At 43.0% G+C, this 19,974-nt stretch overlaps 3 protein-coding genes across 3 annotated transcripts; 1 reads left to right on the top strand and 2 right to left on the bottom strand.

Moving 5' to 3' along the window:
- Positions 1-1,128: 1,128 nt before the first annotated feature.
- Positions 1,129-3,480, bottom strand: H2bc21 (H2B clustered histone 21). Its single transcript, XM_005331140.5, has one exon. It carries the CDS (start codon positions 3,184-3,186, stop codon positions 2,806-2,808), a length of 381 nt encoding a protein of 126 aa, XP_005331197.1. The 5' UTR covers positions 3,187-3,480; the 3' UTR covers positions 1,129-2,805.
- Positions 3,457-3,956, top strand: H2ac20 (H2A clustered histone 20). The gene has a single exon (XM_005331141.5). The coding sequence runs from the start codon at positions 3,517-3,519 to the stop codon at positions 3,904-3,906; it is 390 nt and encodes a 129-aa protein (XP_005331198.1). The 5' UTR covers positions 3,457-3,516; the 3' UTR covers positions 3,907-3,956.
- A 53-nt stretch (positions 3,957-4,009) lies between these two features.
- On the bottom strand, positions 4,010-5,537 carry LOC101968149 (histone H2A type 2-B). Its single transcript, XM_021730408.3, has one exon. The coding sequence runs from the start codon at positions 4,453-4,455 to the stop codon at positions 4,063-4,065; it is 393 nt and encodes a 130-aa protein (XP_021586083.1). The 5' UTR covers positions 4,456-5,537; the 3' UTR covers positions 4,010-4,062.
- Between the last annotated feature and the right edge of the window lie 14,437 nt (positions 5,538-19,974).

Raw genomic sequence — 19,974 nt, 5'->3', positions numbered from 1 at the left:
TGCATTGGATTGTAGTTCCACTTCTTTCTGAATGATACTGGACAAGTCACTTAACCTTTCTGAGATTTAGTTTCCTTTATCTGCAAAAGAAAGATGACAAAAATGGGACCTATCTTAAAAGGTGGCAGTGAAGATTAGACAATGAATGTAAGCCACTTGGCAGGAGACTAAGTGCTCAGTAACTGGAATTGTTGTTAACCCTACCTAAGCAAACATTAAAAGACGCCTGAGCAAGAGAAAGAAGTGTTTAAAGAGGTTCTTTACAAGAACTAATCGCACCATTATTGATCACTTTCCCTCCAGAATTAATATACCAAATTCTATCACCACTTCCTCCTTCCTTGCTCGGTAACTGCCTTTCTAGTGAGAATCATTCCCAGGAGGAGCCCCTGACTAGCAAGGAAAGCTCTCTTATGCTAGTCAAAGTATCCTAGCTGTGGAGTCCCCCACCCCACCCGACACATACACATTCTCCATCTCTCTGGGATGGAGAACCAGAGTCCTCCAATACTACTTTCAAGGTCAACCATCACTACCCCAGATTTATATCCAGGGTGTGTTCTGAGGAGAATAAAGTAGGTGGGTGATGTTGCTTTTCATTTCAAAGCATAGATATTCCCCCCCAAAATCCAGGGAGGTGTCCAGGCTTTCAAGAGTAACCCTACTTCCTCAAGTCCCTTAAGCATTAATCAGGGAGCTTATTCTCTGAAGAATTTATGAGGAAAGACATCTCTCTGCCTCAATTTTGTTATCTATAAAATGGAAGGTAATAAAGGTACTTCATGAGGTTTTTTTCTGAGGATTAAATGAGCCAATATGTACAAAGGGCCTATATGATACTACCTGGCACATTGCATGTGTTTCATGTTAGCTACACTTTATTAAGGGCTTTATTTCTTCCACTATTTGTAGTGCTTATTTATGGTTATATATTTCTCAGTCATTAAGCACTAATAGTGAACCTGTAATAGGCTATTTCAGCCCAAGCGTACACCTAGGGTAGAAGTGACTGATGGCTTATAAATATTCATCCTCCAGGTCAGAGACACCCAGCTTTTCCCCAGACCCAACCACAGGTGGAAGTATATGTTGATTTAATTTATTGAAAGAAATAAATTGCAGACAAGCTTTTAGATTAATTGGTAACTTTATTAATAACTGTAGTGTCTACACACATTTGAAAACACATGTAGGAAACATGCCATATAGTCAGTCTGTGATAATTTCTGAAGTTCCTTTGGATTCATGAAATCCCTGCAATCAGCTCCAGAAGTAAATGATCAGACCTTAGTGTCTTAATCCACAAAATCAAGGTTTGAACAGAAAGACTCAATATTCTCTAACTCCACAAAATAAAACTAAAATGCAATTGTCCTCTCATAGGAGGATACAAAAATAGTGTTAGCTACATGCTTTCTCTCAGCCTCATCTATAAAAAAAAAATATTAATTCTGTTGTCCCACCTGTCTTGCAGAGTCTTCTGAGAAGCAAATGAGGTAGCAACTATAAATTAAAACCTCTTCTCAGTGGGGAATAGAAAACCAGGATTGAGGCAATGCAGGGTGGAGAGTAGGGGGTGAAAAAAGAGGGCTCTTTGCAACGACCAACATTCTGATTTCAATGGAAATCTGAAGGTTACACTAAACTGTGAGGCATAAAGGTAGGACCTATTGCAGCCTCCTCTTTCACAAAGAGAATCTTAACATGCCCCCAAACCCCCAGCTGTTGCACTGTGACTAAGGGCAGATTTGGGAAAGGAGCCGCAAAAATATATCCATTTTCATCCTGTCTTCACATACCTCTAATGGAAAAGAAGCAAGGAAGAAAGGGGTGGGTAGAAAAATTAACTCAATAAATATTAATTCAGTAAGTACTGTTTGTCCTCTATGTGCCAGGCATTGGTTTGCACTTAAGGCACAGTGGGAAGTCAGACCCGCAAAGCCTGTCAAGGATAAGGAGAAAGATCATAATTAAGAACAAATAAACCAATTTCAGCTCGTTAGGAGGAAGACAAAACAGCCAGGCAGGAAAGAAAGGAGTGAATTCCTGAGTGGATGGCTTAAAAAGGTATATTCAAGATGACTTTTGAGCCCAGATCTAAATGACGAAAGCGCTTTGCACTGCCGTGGGAGCGCAGCGCAGCGTTCCAAGCACAGAGCATTAAATGTGAAAACGATCCACAAATCCAGAAAGGATTTTAAACACCCAAGGGGGAGTGGTAAGTATTCCGCAGCAGCGGGAAATTTTAAATATTCGTGTCGCCCAATCAGGAAAAGTTGAGGGCCCGGCTGCGCGGGCTCCGCCCTAAGTACACAAAACCTGCGGTACACACACGACACCTCGAAGGACACCTCGCAGGGTCGAGCTGGCGGCTGGATACACCAGCTGCGGTCAGGCTTCAATCGTACCGAGCTGTCAGCGTTCGCTGGAGTCGGGTTTCTGTCCTGGGGTCCTCGTAAACCACGACTTTGTTTTAGGTCAATAAAACACACCCAACAGAGCCACCAGAACACAACGGTGTGGGGCTGGGAGGAGAAAGGACAGACCCCTAGCATCCCAGTTTAGTACTAAGAAAGCTAAGCAGCGCAATAGGAGGAATGACGCGCTTTTAGGATCGAAAGCAAGTCCAGTCACGCACCCGTAACCTCAAGTTACAAATGTTTAAAAACGACTTGTGCCATCTCCTAGACCGTTTAGAACTAAGGGAGTACAAGTGAACCAAGCTCTTTTCTGCTGATTAAGTGGGTGGCTCTTAAAAGAGCCTTTGGAGAAAAGCGGCTAGAGAGCGCCAAGTCCGGGCAGGACTCATTTGGAGCTGGTGTACTTGGTGACCGCCTTGGTGCCCTCGGACACGGCGTGCTTGGCCAGCTCCCCGGGCAGCAGCAGGCGCACGGCCGTCTGGATCTCCCGCGACGTGATGGTCGAGCGCTTGTTGTAGTGCGCCAGGCGGGACGCCTCGCCGGCGATGCGCTCGAAGATGTCGTTGACGAACGAGTTCATGATGCCCATGGCCTTGGACGAGATGCCCGTGTCGGGGTGCACCTGCTTCAGCACCTTGTACACGTAGATGGAGTAGCTCTCCTTGCGGCTGCGCTTGCGCTTCTTGCCATCCTTCTTCTGGGCCTTGGTGACGGCTTTCTTGGAGCCCTTCTTGGGGGCCGGAGCGGACTTGGCGGGTTCAGGCATGGTAAAACACGGAGCCAACAGGGCTCAGCCAGGGGAAGAATTAAGGGGATGGGCGGGCCTGATCCTTTTATAACCACCTTATGCAAATTAGGGCTCAAAAAGTCCTTCGCTTTCATTGGTCCATGTAGGGACCTTGCGTTTTCAGCAAAACCTACGTAACAATAACGACTCTCGATTTTATTGGCCGTTTCTGGAGCCAAATTAGGACCAATGAAAACCTCGCTCCTGACCCCACCCCTAGGAAAGCTTATAAAGGGTTTCTTTTTGGTGCTTTTTCAATCTTGTGGGGGATATCTAACGTTTCTGCTGGTCTAAACGCTCGCATTAGTCATGTCAGGACGCGGAAAGCAGGGAGGCAAGGCCCGCGCCAAGGCCAAGTCGCGCTCCTCGCGCGCTGGCCTCCAGTTCCCGGTGGGCCGGGTGCACCGCCTGCTGCGCAAGGGCAACTACGCCGAGCGGGTGGGGGCCGGCGCGCCCGTCTACATGGCGGCGGTGCTCGAGTACCTGACGGCCGAGATCCTGGAGCTGGCTGGCAACGCGGCCCGCGACAACAAGAAGACGCGCATCATCCCCCGTCACCTCCAGCTGGCCATCCGCAACGACGAGGAGCTGAACAAGCTGCTGGGCAAAGTGACCATCGCCCAGGGCGGCGTCCTGCCCAACATCCAGGCCGTGTTGTTACCAAAGAAAACCGAAAGCCACAAAGCCAAAAGCAAATAAACGCTGACCAGCTAAACCAAAGACCAAAGGCTCTTTTTAGAGCCACCCAAGTTTTCAAAAAAAGAGCTAATGCGCTACTTGTGATCAGCCCTTCGTTTGACACTTTTGGTGGCTCTTAAAAGAGCCTTTGGGGTGAGGGGGTGGTGCCCAGCCTAGTTACTTGTTCTTGCCAGGCTTGTGACTCTCCGTTTTCTTGGGCAGTAAGACGGCCTGGATATTGGGCAACACGCCGCCCTGAGCGATGGTGACACCCCCGAGTAACTTGTTGAGCTCTTCGTCGTTTCTCACGGCTAGTTGCAAATGGCGAGGGATGATGCGCGTCTTCTTGTTGTCGCGGGCCGCGTTGCCAGCCAGCTCCAGGATCTCGGCCGTCAGGTACTCGAGCACCGCCGCCAGGTAGACGGGCGCGCCGGCCCCCACCCGCTCGGCGTAGTTGCCCTTGCGCAGCAGGCGGTGCACCCGGCCCACCGGGAACTGGAGGCCAGCGCGCGAGGAGCGCGACTTGGCCTTGGCGCGGGCCTTGCCTCCTTGCTTTCCGCGTCCTGACATGACGGCTAAAAATGCGGCTAGAGCTTCTTTTTCAAGGAGAAGGATGTGGAAAGGATAACCAATTTGATGTAATTTATAAGAGCTACCGGGAGGGGTGAGGGGAACTAGTTTGATTGGCTGCAAACGGAGCCGGCTCAGGCAGCCAATAGGGGAGCAGAAAACAGACTTCTGGTTTGCAACAAGGAAATGACGGATTTTTTAAGTACCTACCAATCGCTGAGAGCCACATTAAGTCCCCTTATTTGCATACCAGGATTTTTAAAGAGAAGGGTTTCAGACCAAAGCCATTCTCTATTTTAGAGTGGCAACTTGTCGCATTGTTTTGTTTCCTGTTTAGGGTAGGGAGATCCCCAAAAGGAACCTAAATAATACAGAAGCCCTCGAGTAGACGGATAATTACTCCTGTATGGGATTCCGCAGCCAGTTATCCCCTTGAGCCCTAAACCAACCCTCCACCTCTCACCCTTTCTGTCTCGTCACAGCCAGGCTCCTTTAAAGAATCAACGGTTGGGGCTGCGTCCTTCCTTTGCCCTCAGTTTGGTGGGTGGCTTCGCCCCACCCCCACATCCCTGCGCAGTCTTGGAATTGAGTTTGACCGAGGGCTAGAATATGTTATCCTTCTCTTGACCTCCAGGAGGCGTCCGGTAACGCCTTGCAACTTGGTGGCTTGGTTCTCAAAATGTCGCCGTTCGTTTTTCTTATCTGACTTTTCTTATCCTGTTTCTGTTCCTCTGCCCACTCCTAAGTCTGCAAATGACTGTCTCCCTACCCACAGATCTTCATTCTTCCTGAGGTGTCTAGCCCACTTTCTGTGCTTTCAACGAATATCCACATTGGTTTCAGGAGCTCAGACCCTCTTATCTAACTGCTTACCAGATACTTCAACCTGATTGTCCTTAAACATCAGAACTCATGCAAAGAACGCTCGCCCTTTTTGTCCTCTTTCCCTGAATTGCACCAAGAAAATTCCAGGTTCTGAGACAGAAAGACCACCCATAGACAACTAGAAGAAGAGTCTCTCTTCTTTCTAGAGAAGAGATAAGAGAGGATAGGGAAATCAAGCTTCCGACCCCAGCTATTTTAAGCCACAAAAATAGTTCCTTAAATACCCCCTAGCAACGACCAACCGCAAAATGTTCTCTATAGCACTGCCTCTGGCGCCAACAGACCCTCAACCCCCACCCTTATGCTAATAGAGGCTTAGAAATTACTCTTTCCTGATTTGCTGAAGAAGACAAAATAGAGAGAGTTGATTGGCCTCTTTCTGAATCTTTTTACCTGTTATCCCATCGATCACCTATAGGGACAGATCATCCCATAAAAACCGCTAGACAGAACAGTGGTACTTTGTCTTGGGACCCTTCCCATGCTGCAGGTGCATTTTCTGCTTTAAATAAAATTTGCTAGTCTACTCTCAGTTCGTTCGTGGATCTCTTGACAGCTTGCTCCGTGTTACAGTACCTAAGCCAGCATTTGCTCTTCCCTTTGTCTCAACAGCATATCCAGCCAGTTACTTCTTACCTCTTCAGCCTTTTTCTCCCAGCTCTCCTTGTCTACCTCTCCTCACTCCCTTAGATTTTAGAGCCAGCTCCTGAAGAGTAACTTTACCTGCTGGTTCTAATGACTACGGTGATTCTCCACCCACCTTTCCTAGAAACCTTTCTGCAAAGTTTTTCTGTTTCTTCTTTCCCAAAGAGGTTTTACCTCCCTCACACCATTTTCATTCTTTCCTTAGTGTCTCACTGGAGAAAAGAACTGATTTAAATTCTTTTCTTTGAGCTCTTTTCTAATGCTCTCCTTTATCCACATCTTTATTCAATCAGCTCTTATTGAGTGTGTTATTGGACTGTGGGTATGCAGATAATTGAGACTAGTAAGTCTGTGATGAAATGCTTCTAGAAAAATGGAGGCAGGCTGGTGAACTCTGGGAGTTAAATTAGTTAATATCAGCAATCTGCAGTGATAACTGGGTAAGAATGCTCTTATAGATTTGCACAACGCTCAAATCCAATCAACAGTGATGGGAGTGTTTCCTCAATTGTGGAATGTAACCAAAGATAATTCTGACCTAACCAGATGTTAGGCTTAATGAAGTAACTTAACTTATCCAGCCTTGCTTTCATATACTTAATAGTTTAGATTCCATACAAAACCCTTTTAGATAAGTCCAGATAGGCCAATATCTTACAAATTATTCCAGACTCATTTACTCTCTATTGCTCCCAAGAGCTCCCTTCCTAGTTCTTACCAGAGCTATTATAAAAGAAAATAGAGCAGGCAATTTGTAAAAGTATACACCATTACAAATAGGCTGGATCTTATTTCCTTTAACACCTCTGGGATCGTTCACCAAAGGCAACTGAGTTCCTTCTCAGACAGTTTAGTTAAGCAGGCATTTATTTTGTATTCTAGAGCCATTCCACCATTCCAGCCATTGACCCCTCTCCCTCCCTTTAGCTCCACCTGTCTCACCACCCCCCACCCCTGTATTGCACTGTGCACCATTCATTAGGTGAGCATGGCCTCTCTGAAACTCCATGAGGTTGCACATACAGTTGCCCCTGACAGATATGCTTCCTCCTCTCTCTTTCTCTCCCTCTCTCCCTCACTTCTCCTTCCCCACCTCCTTCTTTCCTCCCTCCCCCCCCCACTACCCTTTCTCTCCTTCTTTTTGTGGTACTGGGATTGAAGCCTGGGGTGCTTTTCCACTGAATTGAACTTCACCCCCAGCCCTTTTTATTGTTTTTATTTTGAGACAGGGTCTAGCTAAGATGCTGAGGTTGTCTCTAACTTGCAAATCCTTATGCTTCACCCTCCCAAGTTGCTGGGTTTACAGGTGTGTGCCTGCCTGGCTCCATCTTCTCTTGACAAGGCAAAATTCTTCAACCTTTCGGTTTCAGTCCAGATACCACTTCTATCGTGAGGGCTTCCCTACTCCGGTATAAACAGCCGTGGTGTGTCTACATTGCTTTGTTTACATCCTGGTGAGGGCACTTTTCATTCTATACTATATTTTTACATTGGTCTCACCTCCCTTCTGTGGCCACTAGTCAACAGTTTCCAAGTGCCAACCATAAATAGTAGACTGTGGTGGAATGATAGAAGATATAAAAGGAGTTCATCCACTAATAAAAGAAAGAAAACACACACACGTCAATGAGACTAATGTAAAGAATTCATACAGAGCCCGGAACCCCAGAGGGCCCGAAGCTGGATGAGGAGGCTGTGATGGTGAACTTGACTGGCTAAGAGATTATTTCTAGATATGGCTGTGAGGGTTAGCATTTGAATGGGTGGACAATGAAGAGCCTCACTCTCACCTACTCAGGTGGGCCACATCCAGTCCAGTAAGGACCTCAAACAAAAAGACCAAAAGACAAAGGAAGGACAAATTTGCTTCCTGCCTCAGGGAGAACATCCATCCGCTCCTGCCCTTGGACTTCAGTGCTCCTCATTCTCTGTCTTCAGAGTCAGACTGGGACTCTCAACATGAGTCCTGGGTTCTTAGGCCTCTGGACTTGGACTGGAACTTAGCCCATGGGCTCCCCTGGTTCTCAGACCTTCGGGTTTGGCCTAGAACTCCACCATTGGCTTTCCTGATTCTCCAGCTACAGATAGCAGACAGGAGATTTCCCAGCCCATAATCATGTGAGCCAATCCTTTACACTAAGGCGCTTTTACTGTATCTCACAGGAAGAATAGCCCAAATAGCTTGACTCTCGGGCTTGTTTACCAGATCTGCGACTATGGGCAAGAGACCTAACCACTAAGCTGCTCTGCTTCCTGGCTGCTTCATACTTTGTGGGACTGTGGTAAGAACTAAAAGAGTTCATAAATATAAAACATCTAGGACAGCATCTGGTACCAAAAAAAGTAGGAACATCCCAAAAACTCTTTGAGTGAGTTTGTCATTTTAGAAATAAATATGTTAGGGAGCCGGAGGCCTAGCTTATTGCTATAGCGTGTGTACTTAGCATTCCTGAGGCCCTGGGTTCAATTCCCAACACCATAAGAAATAAGTAAACATTGGTTTATCCTATGACCCAGCAATTTCACTCCTGAATATACACACACACAAAAAAAAAGAAATGATTGTTTATGTCCAACAAGAAACATGTACAGGAATATAATTTGTTCATATATTTCAATACTGTATAATAATGAAAATGAACAAATTACAAATTACTGCCCCGCACATGGATGAATCTCACAAACATAATGTTGAGTAGAAGAAAATAAAGACGAGAGAATCCATATTTATATGAAGTACACAAAGGAGCAAAACGCATCTATGGTGATAAAGACTAGAATAGGAGTTACCTGTGGCAGGATAGTATGGGCTTGGCTGGGAGCCATCTGAGGTACTAGAATTCTCTATATCTTGATATGGGTGCATCACATGTAAAATTAAGCTGTACATTTAAGATTTTAAATTTCTTATATTTAAATCAAACCTCAATAAGCATAAAGTACTTTTTTTTAAATGAACAAGTATTGAAGTAATCATCACAGGGAAAACCAATGAGTTCTTTGTTGGTCATGCCAATCCTCATGTTACAGACTGGTGTTTGTTGTTTGCTTTGTTTTGTTAGTGACACATAAAATGGCCACCGTGACTCTCAGTACTTAAAGCCTTTACAAATCTTAATCCAGCCAACACAGACTTTCTGCAAATAGTAGATATTATTTGAAACACAGACAATCAACTTGCCCGAGGAGCTTGCATTTGCTAATGTTTCATTTATTTTTACAAAGAGAATAATGATGTTGGCCCTTTCCATTAATACACTAATTCATTTATCTATCCAATGTTGGAGGTTTGTTTGCTGAGATAGGGCTTCACTAAAATGCCCAAGTTGACGTCCAATTTGCAATCCTTCTGCCTCAACCTTCCAAGTAGTCATATGCATGTACCACGGCACCCGGCATATTCTACCCAATATATTTTATTTATTTATTTATTTATTTATTTTTAAAGAGAGAGAGAATTTTTCAATATTTATTTTTCAGTTCTCAGCGGACACAACATCTTTGTTTGTATGTGGTGCTGAGGATCAAACCCGGGCCGCACGCATGCCAGGCGAGCGCGCTACCGCTTGAACCACATCCCCAGCCCTCCAATATATTTTATTGGTCACCTAAATGTGCCAATACTAAGGGCAACATCACACTTCTAGAATATATTAAATACCATGCCTTATGTCTGGATCTCTCTTTCCATGTGGTTAGTTCCCTCTAGTCGTTCAAATTTCTGTTTAAACGTCAGCTCTATAGCAAGGTTTTTCCTGACCATAGCTTCTCAACACTCCCACTGATTAGCAAGTTGCAAGGCCTTAGCCAAAGAACCAGTCCTATAATATAATCTGTTCAATGGCTTTCTGATCAATTTGCTTCTCTCTTAGACCACATGCTGCCTTTCTTCATGTTATCTTTCACCCACAATTTTAACAAAGACTTTTCTCCTCTTCCCCTGCTTCTCTACTCTTCCCACTCCTCAAAAACGCTCTTCACACACTAACCAGCGTGATCTTTCCAATAAACATCCTAATTCTTTTTTCACCATAGGATTTCTCTTCAGGTGATTTCACCACCACCCTATAACACTCAGCCACCCCGCTAATCCCAGGGATCTCATTTCATTTTGATAATCCCTAGTAGAAAGATGCCTCTCATATACTTTCAAATGATAAAATTAGTGGACAAACGTTTAATGACAAACAGGAAATACATAGACTCAAAAGTACAGTTGTCCCCCCTTATCCGCAGCGGGGTATGTTCCCACATGACCAGTGGATACTAGAAACGGCGGATAGTACCAAACCCCATAGATACTGTAATTCCCCAGTACCATGGAAGAGTGGTTCCTGGGACCCCCACAGGTATCAAGTCTACAGACGCTCAAGTCCCTTATGTAAAATGGCATAACATTTGGCTATGACCTAGGCATGTCCTCTTAAATCATCTCCAAATTACTTACTATGTCTGCTACAACAGAAGGGCTGTATAAATACTTGTTATACTCTATTGTTTAAGAACGATAACAAGGAAAAGGTCTGCACATGTTTCGTACAGATGCAAGTTGTAAAAAATACTTTCAATCAGCAGTTGGTTGACTCCACAGACGCCCATCAGGTGTATATGGACTCCATGGATTTGGAGACTGATTTATTACGTTTTTCTCCTGTTATGTTTTTCATAACTGTGATAAAGTTTAACTTATAAATTATGCTCAGTAAGAGATTAACAACAATAACTAATAATAAAATAGACTAGTTATAACAATATACTGTAATAGAAGTCATTTGAAAATTATATGTTGTTTATTTCTGTAATTTTCCACTTAATATTTTTAGACCACAGCTGACTTCAGGTGACTGAGATCATGGAAAAGGGGGAACTACTGTATCTCCGACAATTAGAGATTGGAAAAACCTGACAGATATCACCTTAATCACATGATCAGAATTACAGTTAGTAATAGGAGAGTTCAAGACCATGCGTCCCCGAATAAGGTGCACAAAGGAGGACTCAATATCGCTTGCTATAGTTTGAATCTGGAGTGTCCCCCTAAAGTCCATTGTTAGAGGCTGGTCCCCAGTTTGGTGCTATCACCTTAAAGAGGTGGGACTTAGTGGGGGGTGTGCCCTTGAAGTGGATATCAGGACTCCAGCCCCTTCCTCTTCTTTTTCCTTTGCATCCTGGCCTTTCGGGGAGTGGCTTTGTTCTGCCAGGTTCTCCCTGCCATGGGGTGCTTCCTTGCCCAAGCCCAAAGCAATGGGGCAAACCGACCATAGACTGAAACCCAAAACCACCAGCCAAAATAAATCTTTTTTTTTTTTAAGTTGTAGATGGACATAATACCTTTATTTATTTATTCATTCGTTTGTTTGTTTATCTGCTTGTTTGTTTATTTTTATGTGGTGCTGAGGATCAATCGAAGCCTGTGCCTCAGGCATGCTAGGCAAGCGCTCTACCACTGAGCCACAACCTCAGCCCCAAAATAAATCTTTTTATAAGTCAATTTGTCTGAGGTGTTTGTTACAGTAATGGAAAGCTGACTGATGTATCATTTCTGCAGTATTCCTGCCAAAAATGCAACCTAAGATCTTAATTGCTGAAGTCTGGCTTGGCACAAATCAGGAGCCACTTGTCAAAAAGAAACTAACTTTATTTTTAGAACTACAAACGCCAAACAAAACAGCTCCAGGGAAAAACCCTCAGAGCCCAACTGCCACCACCGGCTTCCACAAGCCTCTCTCCCCCACACCAGCCTCTCAACCTCCCACAATCCTCCTGCTCCTGAGGCCGATTGGCTGGGTTGCGTGGGCAGAGCCAAAGAAGTCACCCAATGAGCAGCTCCGTGGAGGAGCCAATCAGCTAGATGTTGCTGGGGCCGCTGTGAGCCAATCATCAGCTGGCAGTCTGAAGGGCAGGGAAACAGCCCAATGAACATCACCGCAGAGGAGCCAATCAGCTAGATGTTGCTGGGGCCACTGTGAGCCAATCATCAGCCGGCAACTGGAAGTTTGCTGGCAGCTGGATCATCAGCCTGCAGCTGGAAGTTTGCTGGGGCCCCTTTGGCTGTGGCTCTCAACACTTAATCATGGATTAAACATTAGACAAATCTAAATTGTGATGCATTCAATGAAATAAATGGCCTGTCGCCTTTAAAATGTCAAAGTCAGCCAGGTGCAGAGTCATGCACCTAGAGTCCCAGCCACTGGAGTGGCCAAAACAGAAGGATTGCTTGAACCCAGAAGTTTGAGACCAGCCTGGATGACATATCAAGACCCCATCTTTAAATAAATAAATACCCCAAAGATGAAGAAAGACTAAGGAACTAGTCCAGGTTAATGAAAACAAAAGAGACCTAACAAGTAAATGCACCATTTTGTACTAGATTGGCTCCTAGACCAGAAAACAATTTTTTTTTTTAAATTTTACATATAGAGCATTAGTGGAACAATTGGCTAACTTTGAATAAGGTCTGTAATTTAGATAATAGTACTGTATCTATGTTAATCTCTAGAATGGGACAATTACATTCTGGCTAATGTCTATCTCTCTTTAGTAAATATACATTCTTAAAATATATTAGTCATGGCTCTCTACAGAAACAGAACCACTAGGAGAGAGAGAGAAATAGATTTTATTACAGTAAATTTGCTCTTTGATTATGGATGATAACAAATTGAAAGATCCCCAAGATCTTCAGGGTGAGTTGGCAAGGTGGAGACCCAGAAAAATGGAGATCTAAAAGGCCCGAGAACCAATGGTGTAGTTTCAGTCTAACGACTGGGCTCAAGACCCAGGAGGAGCAAATGTTTTAGTCTGAGTTCCAAGGCAGGAAAAAGCTAATGTTCTAATACCAATGCAACCAGTCAGGAGGATATCTTATTTACTTGGAAGAAAAGCACTTTGTAAAATTTATTTCCACAGTTTTTTTAATTGGTGCATTGACAGTTGCACATAATGAAGGAATTTCTTGTTACCTATTCATACCTGCACCCAATATAACAATATAATTTGGCCAATATCGCTCTCCAACACTTCCCTGCCATTACCCTGTTGTTCTATTCAGGCTTCCAACTCTTTGGATAAGGCCCCCACACATTAGGGAGGGTAATTTGCTCTACTCTGTCTACCAATTTAAATGTTCCTATTGTTCAAAACACTCTCACAGAAACGCCCAGAATGATACTTGACTGCCTCAGTCTGGCTGGGCACAAATCAGGAGCCACTTGAAGATTCAAGCAGGAATGAACTTTATTTTTAGAACTCACGCTGCACACTGCCCACCGAACTCTCCAGGAACTCCCTGAGAGCCCAAAAATAGCGGCACCGGAGGCAGCAGGAACCTCTCCTTCTGGCAAAATGCCAGGCACCATCTTGACCTGGCCGTGGCTCTCAACATCTCCCCCCTTCTGTTTAATTAAACAACAAGTATGTGGCTTAGGGACCGTGACTGTCTTAGGTTGTCCAATACTACATATGGTCCTTACCCGTCATCAGATGAGCTGACTCAAGGCGTCAGCCTCCTGTCTTAGGTTGGTACCACTGCAATTGGATCTTACCCGTCATTGACTACCAGTCCAGCATACAGCCACACCTGTGGATACTGGTTTTTACACAAACAACATGAACAACCTGCTGCAAGCAGAAAGGGGAGGATACAAAACACCACGACACCAAGCCAATTGATGGCCCCTTTTGGAAAAATTGTACCGCTGGTGACACCATCAGCAAAGATACCCCGGCACTACCACAATTTGCTGCACCAACAGTTAGTTCACAATGCATACAAGTGATACATACTCCAGGCAAGTTTTGCAAGCAGTTTAAAGCAGAGGAATCCATTAATATGTCCTTTTCCTCCCAAAGTAAATCGACTCCTTGATTGAGCATCACTTGTTGAGTTACATTATTCATTGATGCATCAGTTTATACAGTTTGTTGTGATGGCTATCCAGAAGCTATAGTTTGGTTTTATCTTTGTCTTCACCGGCACTGGGATGAAGATAGGAATTCTGGCAGCGATGGGTAAAAAAAAATTATGTAACATTCCAGCAGGCACTAAAAAAAGCAATTGCAATTTTCTAAACAACTTAGTATCCTGAATAGAATTAGATATAATGAAAAGGAAAGGTGAAAGTAAACAAACAGATCTGTTAACCTCCTTTTTTGTTCACATTTTAGAACAATCCTCAACAGCTGTTTACCCAATTTAAATTAAACCATTTAAATCACGTGAATAATAAAAACAAATTTGGATCCATTTTTTCATGATCGCTCCTCATATATGATATATGGACATATGCACATACAGACATGCAACACAAAACACAAGTGTGCACACATAACACAATACATACAACACATAAAATAATAGTAAAGGCCTTGTAGCTTTTTACAGGTGAAATCTTCATTGCAATGCTCAAAAACTCCAGAGTCAAAAAATAAAACTGATCAGAAAAACATTAACCTAGGTCTGTATGAGCTCAAAAACAAAACAAAACTTCATGATGTGGAAAAGGGCAATAATAAAATAGATATTGAAAAAAGCATCCTGATTACCACCTGGGTCTGATTCTTCTTTTGATATCTCATCCTTTTTCCTGTAACTTGCATAATGGGTCTGAAGGTATTTCCACAAGCAAGCCCCAAGGTTTCTTACATTTGAAATAGGCCTTAATGGTGTTCATTATTCATTAGCCTCCTGGTGTGGGAGAACCACTGTCGCAGATGTAAGGATAGCCAAACTGGAGCTCTGGATATCAGCTGTTATGGATTTGAGCCAAATCATCTTCTTTTTGGTCTATAGAAATCACTTTAATTAGTCTCTCTCTCTGGAATCCAAATTGGCTGCTGTTCTCCCTGTGGAAACACACAAGCAGACCCCCGACTTCAGAGAATCACTAGGTCAGGACCTTTCCATTGTCCTGTTAGAATATCCTTCCAAAGTACCTTGGGCTTATGTACATTTTTTGGACACATGTGCCTTTCCGCAGCACTAAGCCCTGATGAATCCAAATTTTAAAAGTTTAGAGTAAAAAGGGTTATTTTAAGTTTAACTTTGGGGGATCTATACCCCTTCCCAATTCCCTCTTTTTGCTTTAATAAGTACATTTTAATAGTTTGATGAGCTCTTTCAACTATGCCTTGTCCCTGTGGATTGTATGGGATTCCTGTTATATGAGTAATGCCAAATGATGAGCAAAATTGTTTAAAAGAGGTAGAAGTATAGTCAGGGCCATTATCTGTTTTTAACTGTTTTGGAATGCCCACAGTGGCAAAATTTTGTAAGCAATGAGCTATAATATCTCTAGTTTTTTCTCCGGCTTGAAGGGAGCCCATCAAAAAACCGGAAGAAGTATCAACTATAACATGCAAATATTTTAACTTTCCAAATTCTGGCAAGTGTGTGACTGCCAGGGACTAGAAGGGAGTTCTCCTTCAAAGAATAGCCTGACAGTTACAAGAAACAGCCCCCTGGGAGACATCCTGCCTGGGAGATACCCTGCAGCCCTCTATCTCCCTGAGACATCTTGCGGCCATCTGTCTTCCTGAAACATCCTGCGTTATCTCACCTTGTGAAAACATCCATCAACTGCCTATAAGAGAGCTTCCCCATCCCCAGCCCATAAATACCCCTGTGTGAACAATAAAAGTTTGCAGCTTGATCAGAACTTTTGTCTTGCTGTCACCCTTCGTGTCTCTTGTTCTTCATTCCTCCCCATTTGGTTCACTGCCCACGTTGATGTGTCCTGCCAATCGGGACATGTGACGTCCATCTGCCAAATATGGTTAGGTATCAGTCCTCTAGGATTGACTCCAAGATTAACTTGTGGTAAAAAGGTCACACAATTTTGACATTGTTTTATTATTTGTCTAGCTTGTTCCTTAGTTATTTTAAAATGCTTTTGTAAAGTATTAGCATTGACATGGAAGGATTTATGAAAATTTATAGCTTCTTCTAGTGTAGAGAAAATATGTATGTCATGTGTAATTTTATCTGCTATATCATTGCCCAAACTAAGGGCTCCAGGCAATTCTGTATGTGCCCTGATATGTCCTATAAAGAATGGATCTTTTCTGTCCCAGATGAGACTTTGTATAGTGGAAAACAAAGAGAAAACAGTAGAGGAAGGGGAAACCCTACCAGCATCTTCAAGGGATACTATAGCATTAACTATATATTGACTATCGGAAAAGAAATTAAATACAGAATCTTTAAACATCACAAAAGCTTGTAATACTGCATTAAGCTCTACCTTTTGAGCTGATTGTTTGGGTACTAAAAATGTAAATGTTTGATCAGGGGTAACTACTGCTGCTGTACCATTATTTGACCCATCAGTGAATGTATTTGGAGCATTCATGATAGGTGTTTTTCTTGTCATTTTTGGAATAACTACAGGATGCAAAGACCAAAAAGACAACAAAGGATTAGATGGTAAATGATTATCAAATGAAACATTAGATTTGCACATGATTATTGCCCAAGTATTTAACTCATTAGCTAACTCATCAATTTGATCCATTTTATATGGAGTAATAATTTTATTGGGAGAAATTCCAAACACTCCCTTTGCTGCTCTTATTCCTTTGAGTATTAATTGTCCTACAGCCTCAGGATACCTAGTAAGAATAGTGTTAGGAGAATAAGATAAATGTATCCACAATAATGGACCTTCTTGCCAAAATACTCCTGTAGGAATATTTTTTGTTGGTAGTACAATAAATAATAAAGGCAAACTTATATCAATTCTATCCAAATGCATATTTTCCATATATGTTTCAATGATTTTTAATGTCTTTCTTGCTTCAGGGGTTAATATGCAGGGTGAATTTGGATCTGATGGACCTTTTAGGATATCAAATAAAGGTCCCAACTCTCCTGTTGGTATACCTAGAAAAGGTCTTATCCAATTTATGTCTCCCAATAACTTTTGAAAGTCGTTAAGTGATTTGAGTTGATCTACTCGTATTTGAATTTTTGGTGGACGGACCATGGTTGAGGATAATAGAACTCCTAAGTAATTAATTGGAAAATTTAATTGAACTTTATCTATTGCTATCTCTAGATTGTAATTTTTTAATAAGTTTGTAAGTGTGGCATAACATTCCAGCAATGTGTTTTTATCTTTGTGTGCCAATAATACATCATCCATATAGTGAAATATTTGTAGTTCAGGATTTTTATTTCTAAGTGGCTGGACTGCTTTGTTAACATAAATTTGACACATAGTTGGGCTGTTAGCCATCCCTTGAGGGAGTACTTTCCATTCATATCTCTGATCGGGACCTTCATGATTCAGTGCAGGGATAGTAAATGCAAAACATGAACTATCCTCAGGATGAATTGGAATTGAAAAAAAACAATCTTTAATATCTATAACTAAAACATACCAGGTTTTTGGCAAAGCAGACAATTGGGGAATCCCCGATTGAGCAGGTCCCATAATAACCATCTCATTATTAATGGCTCTTAAATCTTGCAATAATCTCCATTTACCAGATTTCTTTTTGATGACAAAAATGGAAGTATTATAGGGAGATATGGAAGGTTGCATATGTCCCTCCACTAATTGTTGTTTGACCAGGTCATGGGCTGCTTATATCTTTTCTTTAGTCAGGGGCCACTGAGGAACCCATACTGGTCTATCTGATTTCCAAGTAATTTTGATTGTCTCAGTGACCCCCTCCTGAAAACCCAATCCATGTCTATCTGTTTTTTGAGCTATTTGTATTGGTGCCACTATACTTTGTCCTTGTTCTCCTAATCCTTTTTCTTTCTTAAAACCTTATCTAGCCATAATAGTGGGCGCATTTGAATTGATGTTATTTGTTAATGTCAAACCTAATTGATCTAAAACATCTCATCCCCATAAATTTATGGGAAGATGATCCAGTACATATGGCTGTATAGTTCCTTCACATCCTTCAGGATCCTTCCAATCTAAGACCATTGCACTTCTATGGGGATTAGTTGCCACTCCTAGGACTTGAAGCATTTGAGTGGTTTGTTGTAATGGCCAATGTTTTGGCCATTCTTGACGAGATATGATGCTAAGGTCTGCACCTATATCCAGTAGCCCATTAAATTCATGTCCTTGAATATTTAGTTTTAGCATAGGGCGAGAATCTAAATTTAAAGACAACATAGCCCAATCTACACCTATGGAGCCTAATCCTCTGGAACCTTTTTCTATAGTACTACTGGAAAATTTATCATGTAGGCTGGGTATTATTAATAACTGTGCTATTCTATCTCCTGGTGAAATTACTGATATACCCTTTGGAGAACTGGCTATGATTTTTATTTCACTTTCATAATCGGGATCAATTACCCCAGGACTTATCAAAAGTCCTTTTAGAGTAAAAGAGCTGTGTCCCAATAAAAAGCCTACTGTTCCTTGGGGAAGAGGTCCTTTCACCCCTGTGGGAATGATTTGAACTCCCATCTCTGGAGTTAGTACTGATCTGTTGGAGGCGCAGGTGTCCAACCCTGCGCTCCCTCTGGTTTGTCTGATGAGGGATCTAATGGATAATGTGTCCTGGGCACTACCCTGATGGTGTTGCTGGGTTCCTCCACCGCCCCGTATATTTGTGGTCGTGGGCCCCAGAGCATGGGGCCCACCTGTCCATTTTTTGACAATGGAGCCCGATGCCTTTCTCCATGATATCGTGGATAAACACCTGGTCCTTGTTTATTTTTTGATAACGGAGTACCCTCTATGGTGGTTTGAGACCGGCGTTCATTAGCCCAATGTCTCCCTCTCGGCATCATGGGCACATACCCGGTATTCTACTCCTTTGATACCTAGTTTTGTTAAACCCTCCTCTTATGAGGCAACTCCTTTTAAAATGTCCTGTTTGTTCACAATTGTAGCATGTTTTTGGCCTGGCACCTAAAGCCTGTTGTACTGCAGCTGCCAAGACTTGCCCTTGTTCATTAACATCTCTACGTAATTTAATATATGTATTTAAATCTCCATGTCTCCATGGTCTAATGGCCTCCCTGCACCATCTATTTGCCTGTTGGTAGGCTAGTTGTTTTATTAATGGCGTCACTTGTTCTACATCCCCAAAGACTCTGGTAGCTGGTTGTATAAGCCTATCTACAAATTGAGCGTAAGGTTCTGCCGCAGTCTGGCTGGGCACAAATCACGAGCCACTGAAGCAGGAACAAACTTTATTTTTGAACTGCAAGAAAAAACCTCACACAGGCTCCTGGGGAATCCTCCCAAAAGCCACTTGGCTTCTGCAGGAACCCCCAGCTGGAAATAGCTGCCCGAGAAATCCCTCCTCCTGCACTTCGCCAACCAATGGGAACTCCCGGGGAATCCCGGAAATCCCCATGAGAACTCCAAAATAGCGCGAGAACTCAAAAGTAGCGGCAGAGGCGGATATTAATGCCTCGCCTGTCAATCAATACTGTTGGCAAAATGCCCGGGAGCCATACAGACTCGGCTGTGGCTCTCAGCAGGTTCATTAGCTCCCTGTATTACCTTAGATAATTGACCTTGTAAATCTCCATGGCCCTGTAAAGTTTTCCATGCCCTAACAGCAGCTGAAGTGATTTGTATGTATATGGCAGGATCATATCTAACTTGTTGCTGCTGACCCTCATAAGGTCCCTCTCCTAGCAACATATCTAGATTTCTCTGAGGATAACTGGCTGCTGCATTTTGCCTAGCCGTCTCCATGCAAAATTCCTGATTGGCAACCTTCCATAACAGGTATTGTCTTCCATTTAGCACAGCTTTGCACATACTAGCCCAATCTGCTGGTGTCATGTTCAAGTTGGTAATGGATTCGACCATGCTTACAGTGAAGGGCACTTGAGGACCATAGGTTGTTACGTCCTCTTTCAGCTGCTTCACTGTTTTGAAATCTAAAACATGGTAAATTCGCTGCCCTCCTGCCTCCTCAAATACAGGGCATGTTAATCTTTGAGGTCCTGTCTCAGGATCCCATCTATCAACTATGGGGGTCGAGGGCCACTCAGCATATGTT

This window comes from Ictidomys tridecemlineatus, chromosome 11 (genome assembly GCF_052094955.1).
Source record: "Ictidomys tridecemlineatus isolate mIctTri1 chromosome 11, mIctTri1.hap1, whole genome shotgun sequence".
Lineage (NCBI taxonomy): Eukaryota > Metazoa > Chordata > Mammalia > Rodentia > Sciuridae > Ictidomys > Ictidomys tridecemlineatus.
This window is presented reverse-complemented; position numbering and strand designations above follow the sequence as displayed.

Coding starts and splice junctions, on each gene's coding strand:
- H2bc21 (XM_005331140.5), bottom strand. CDS start 3,186: ATGCCTGAACCCGCCAAGTCCGCTCCGGCCCCCAAGAAGGGCTCCAAG.
- H2ac20 (XM_005331141.5), top strand. CDS start 3,517: ATGTCAGGACGCGGAAAGCAGGGAGGCAAGGCCCGCGCCAAGGCCAAG.
- LOC101968149 (XM_021730408.3), bottom strand. CDS start 4,455: ATGTCAGGACGCGGAAAGCAAGGAGGCAAGGCCCGCGCCAAGGCCAAG.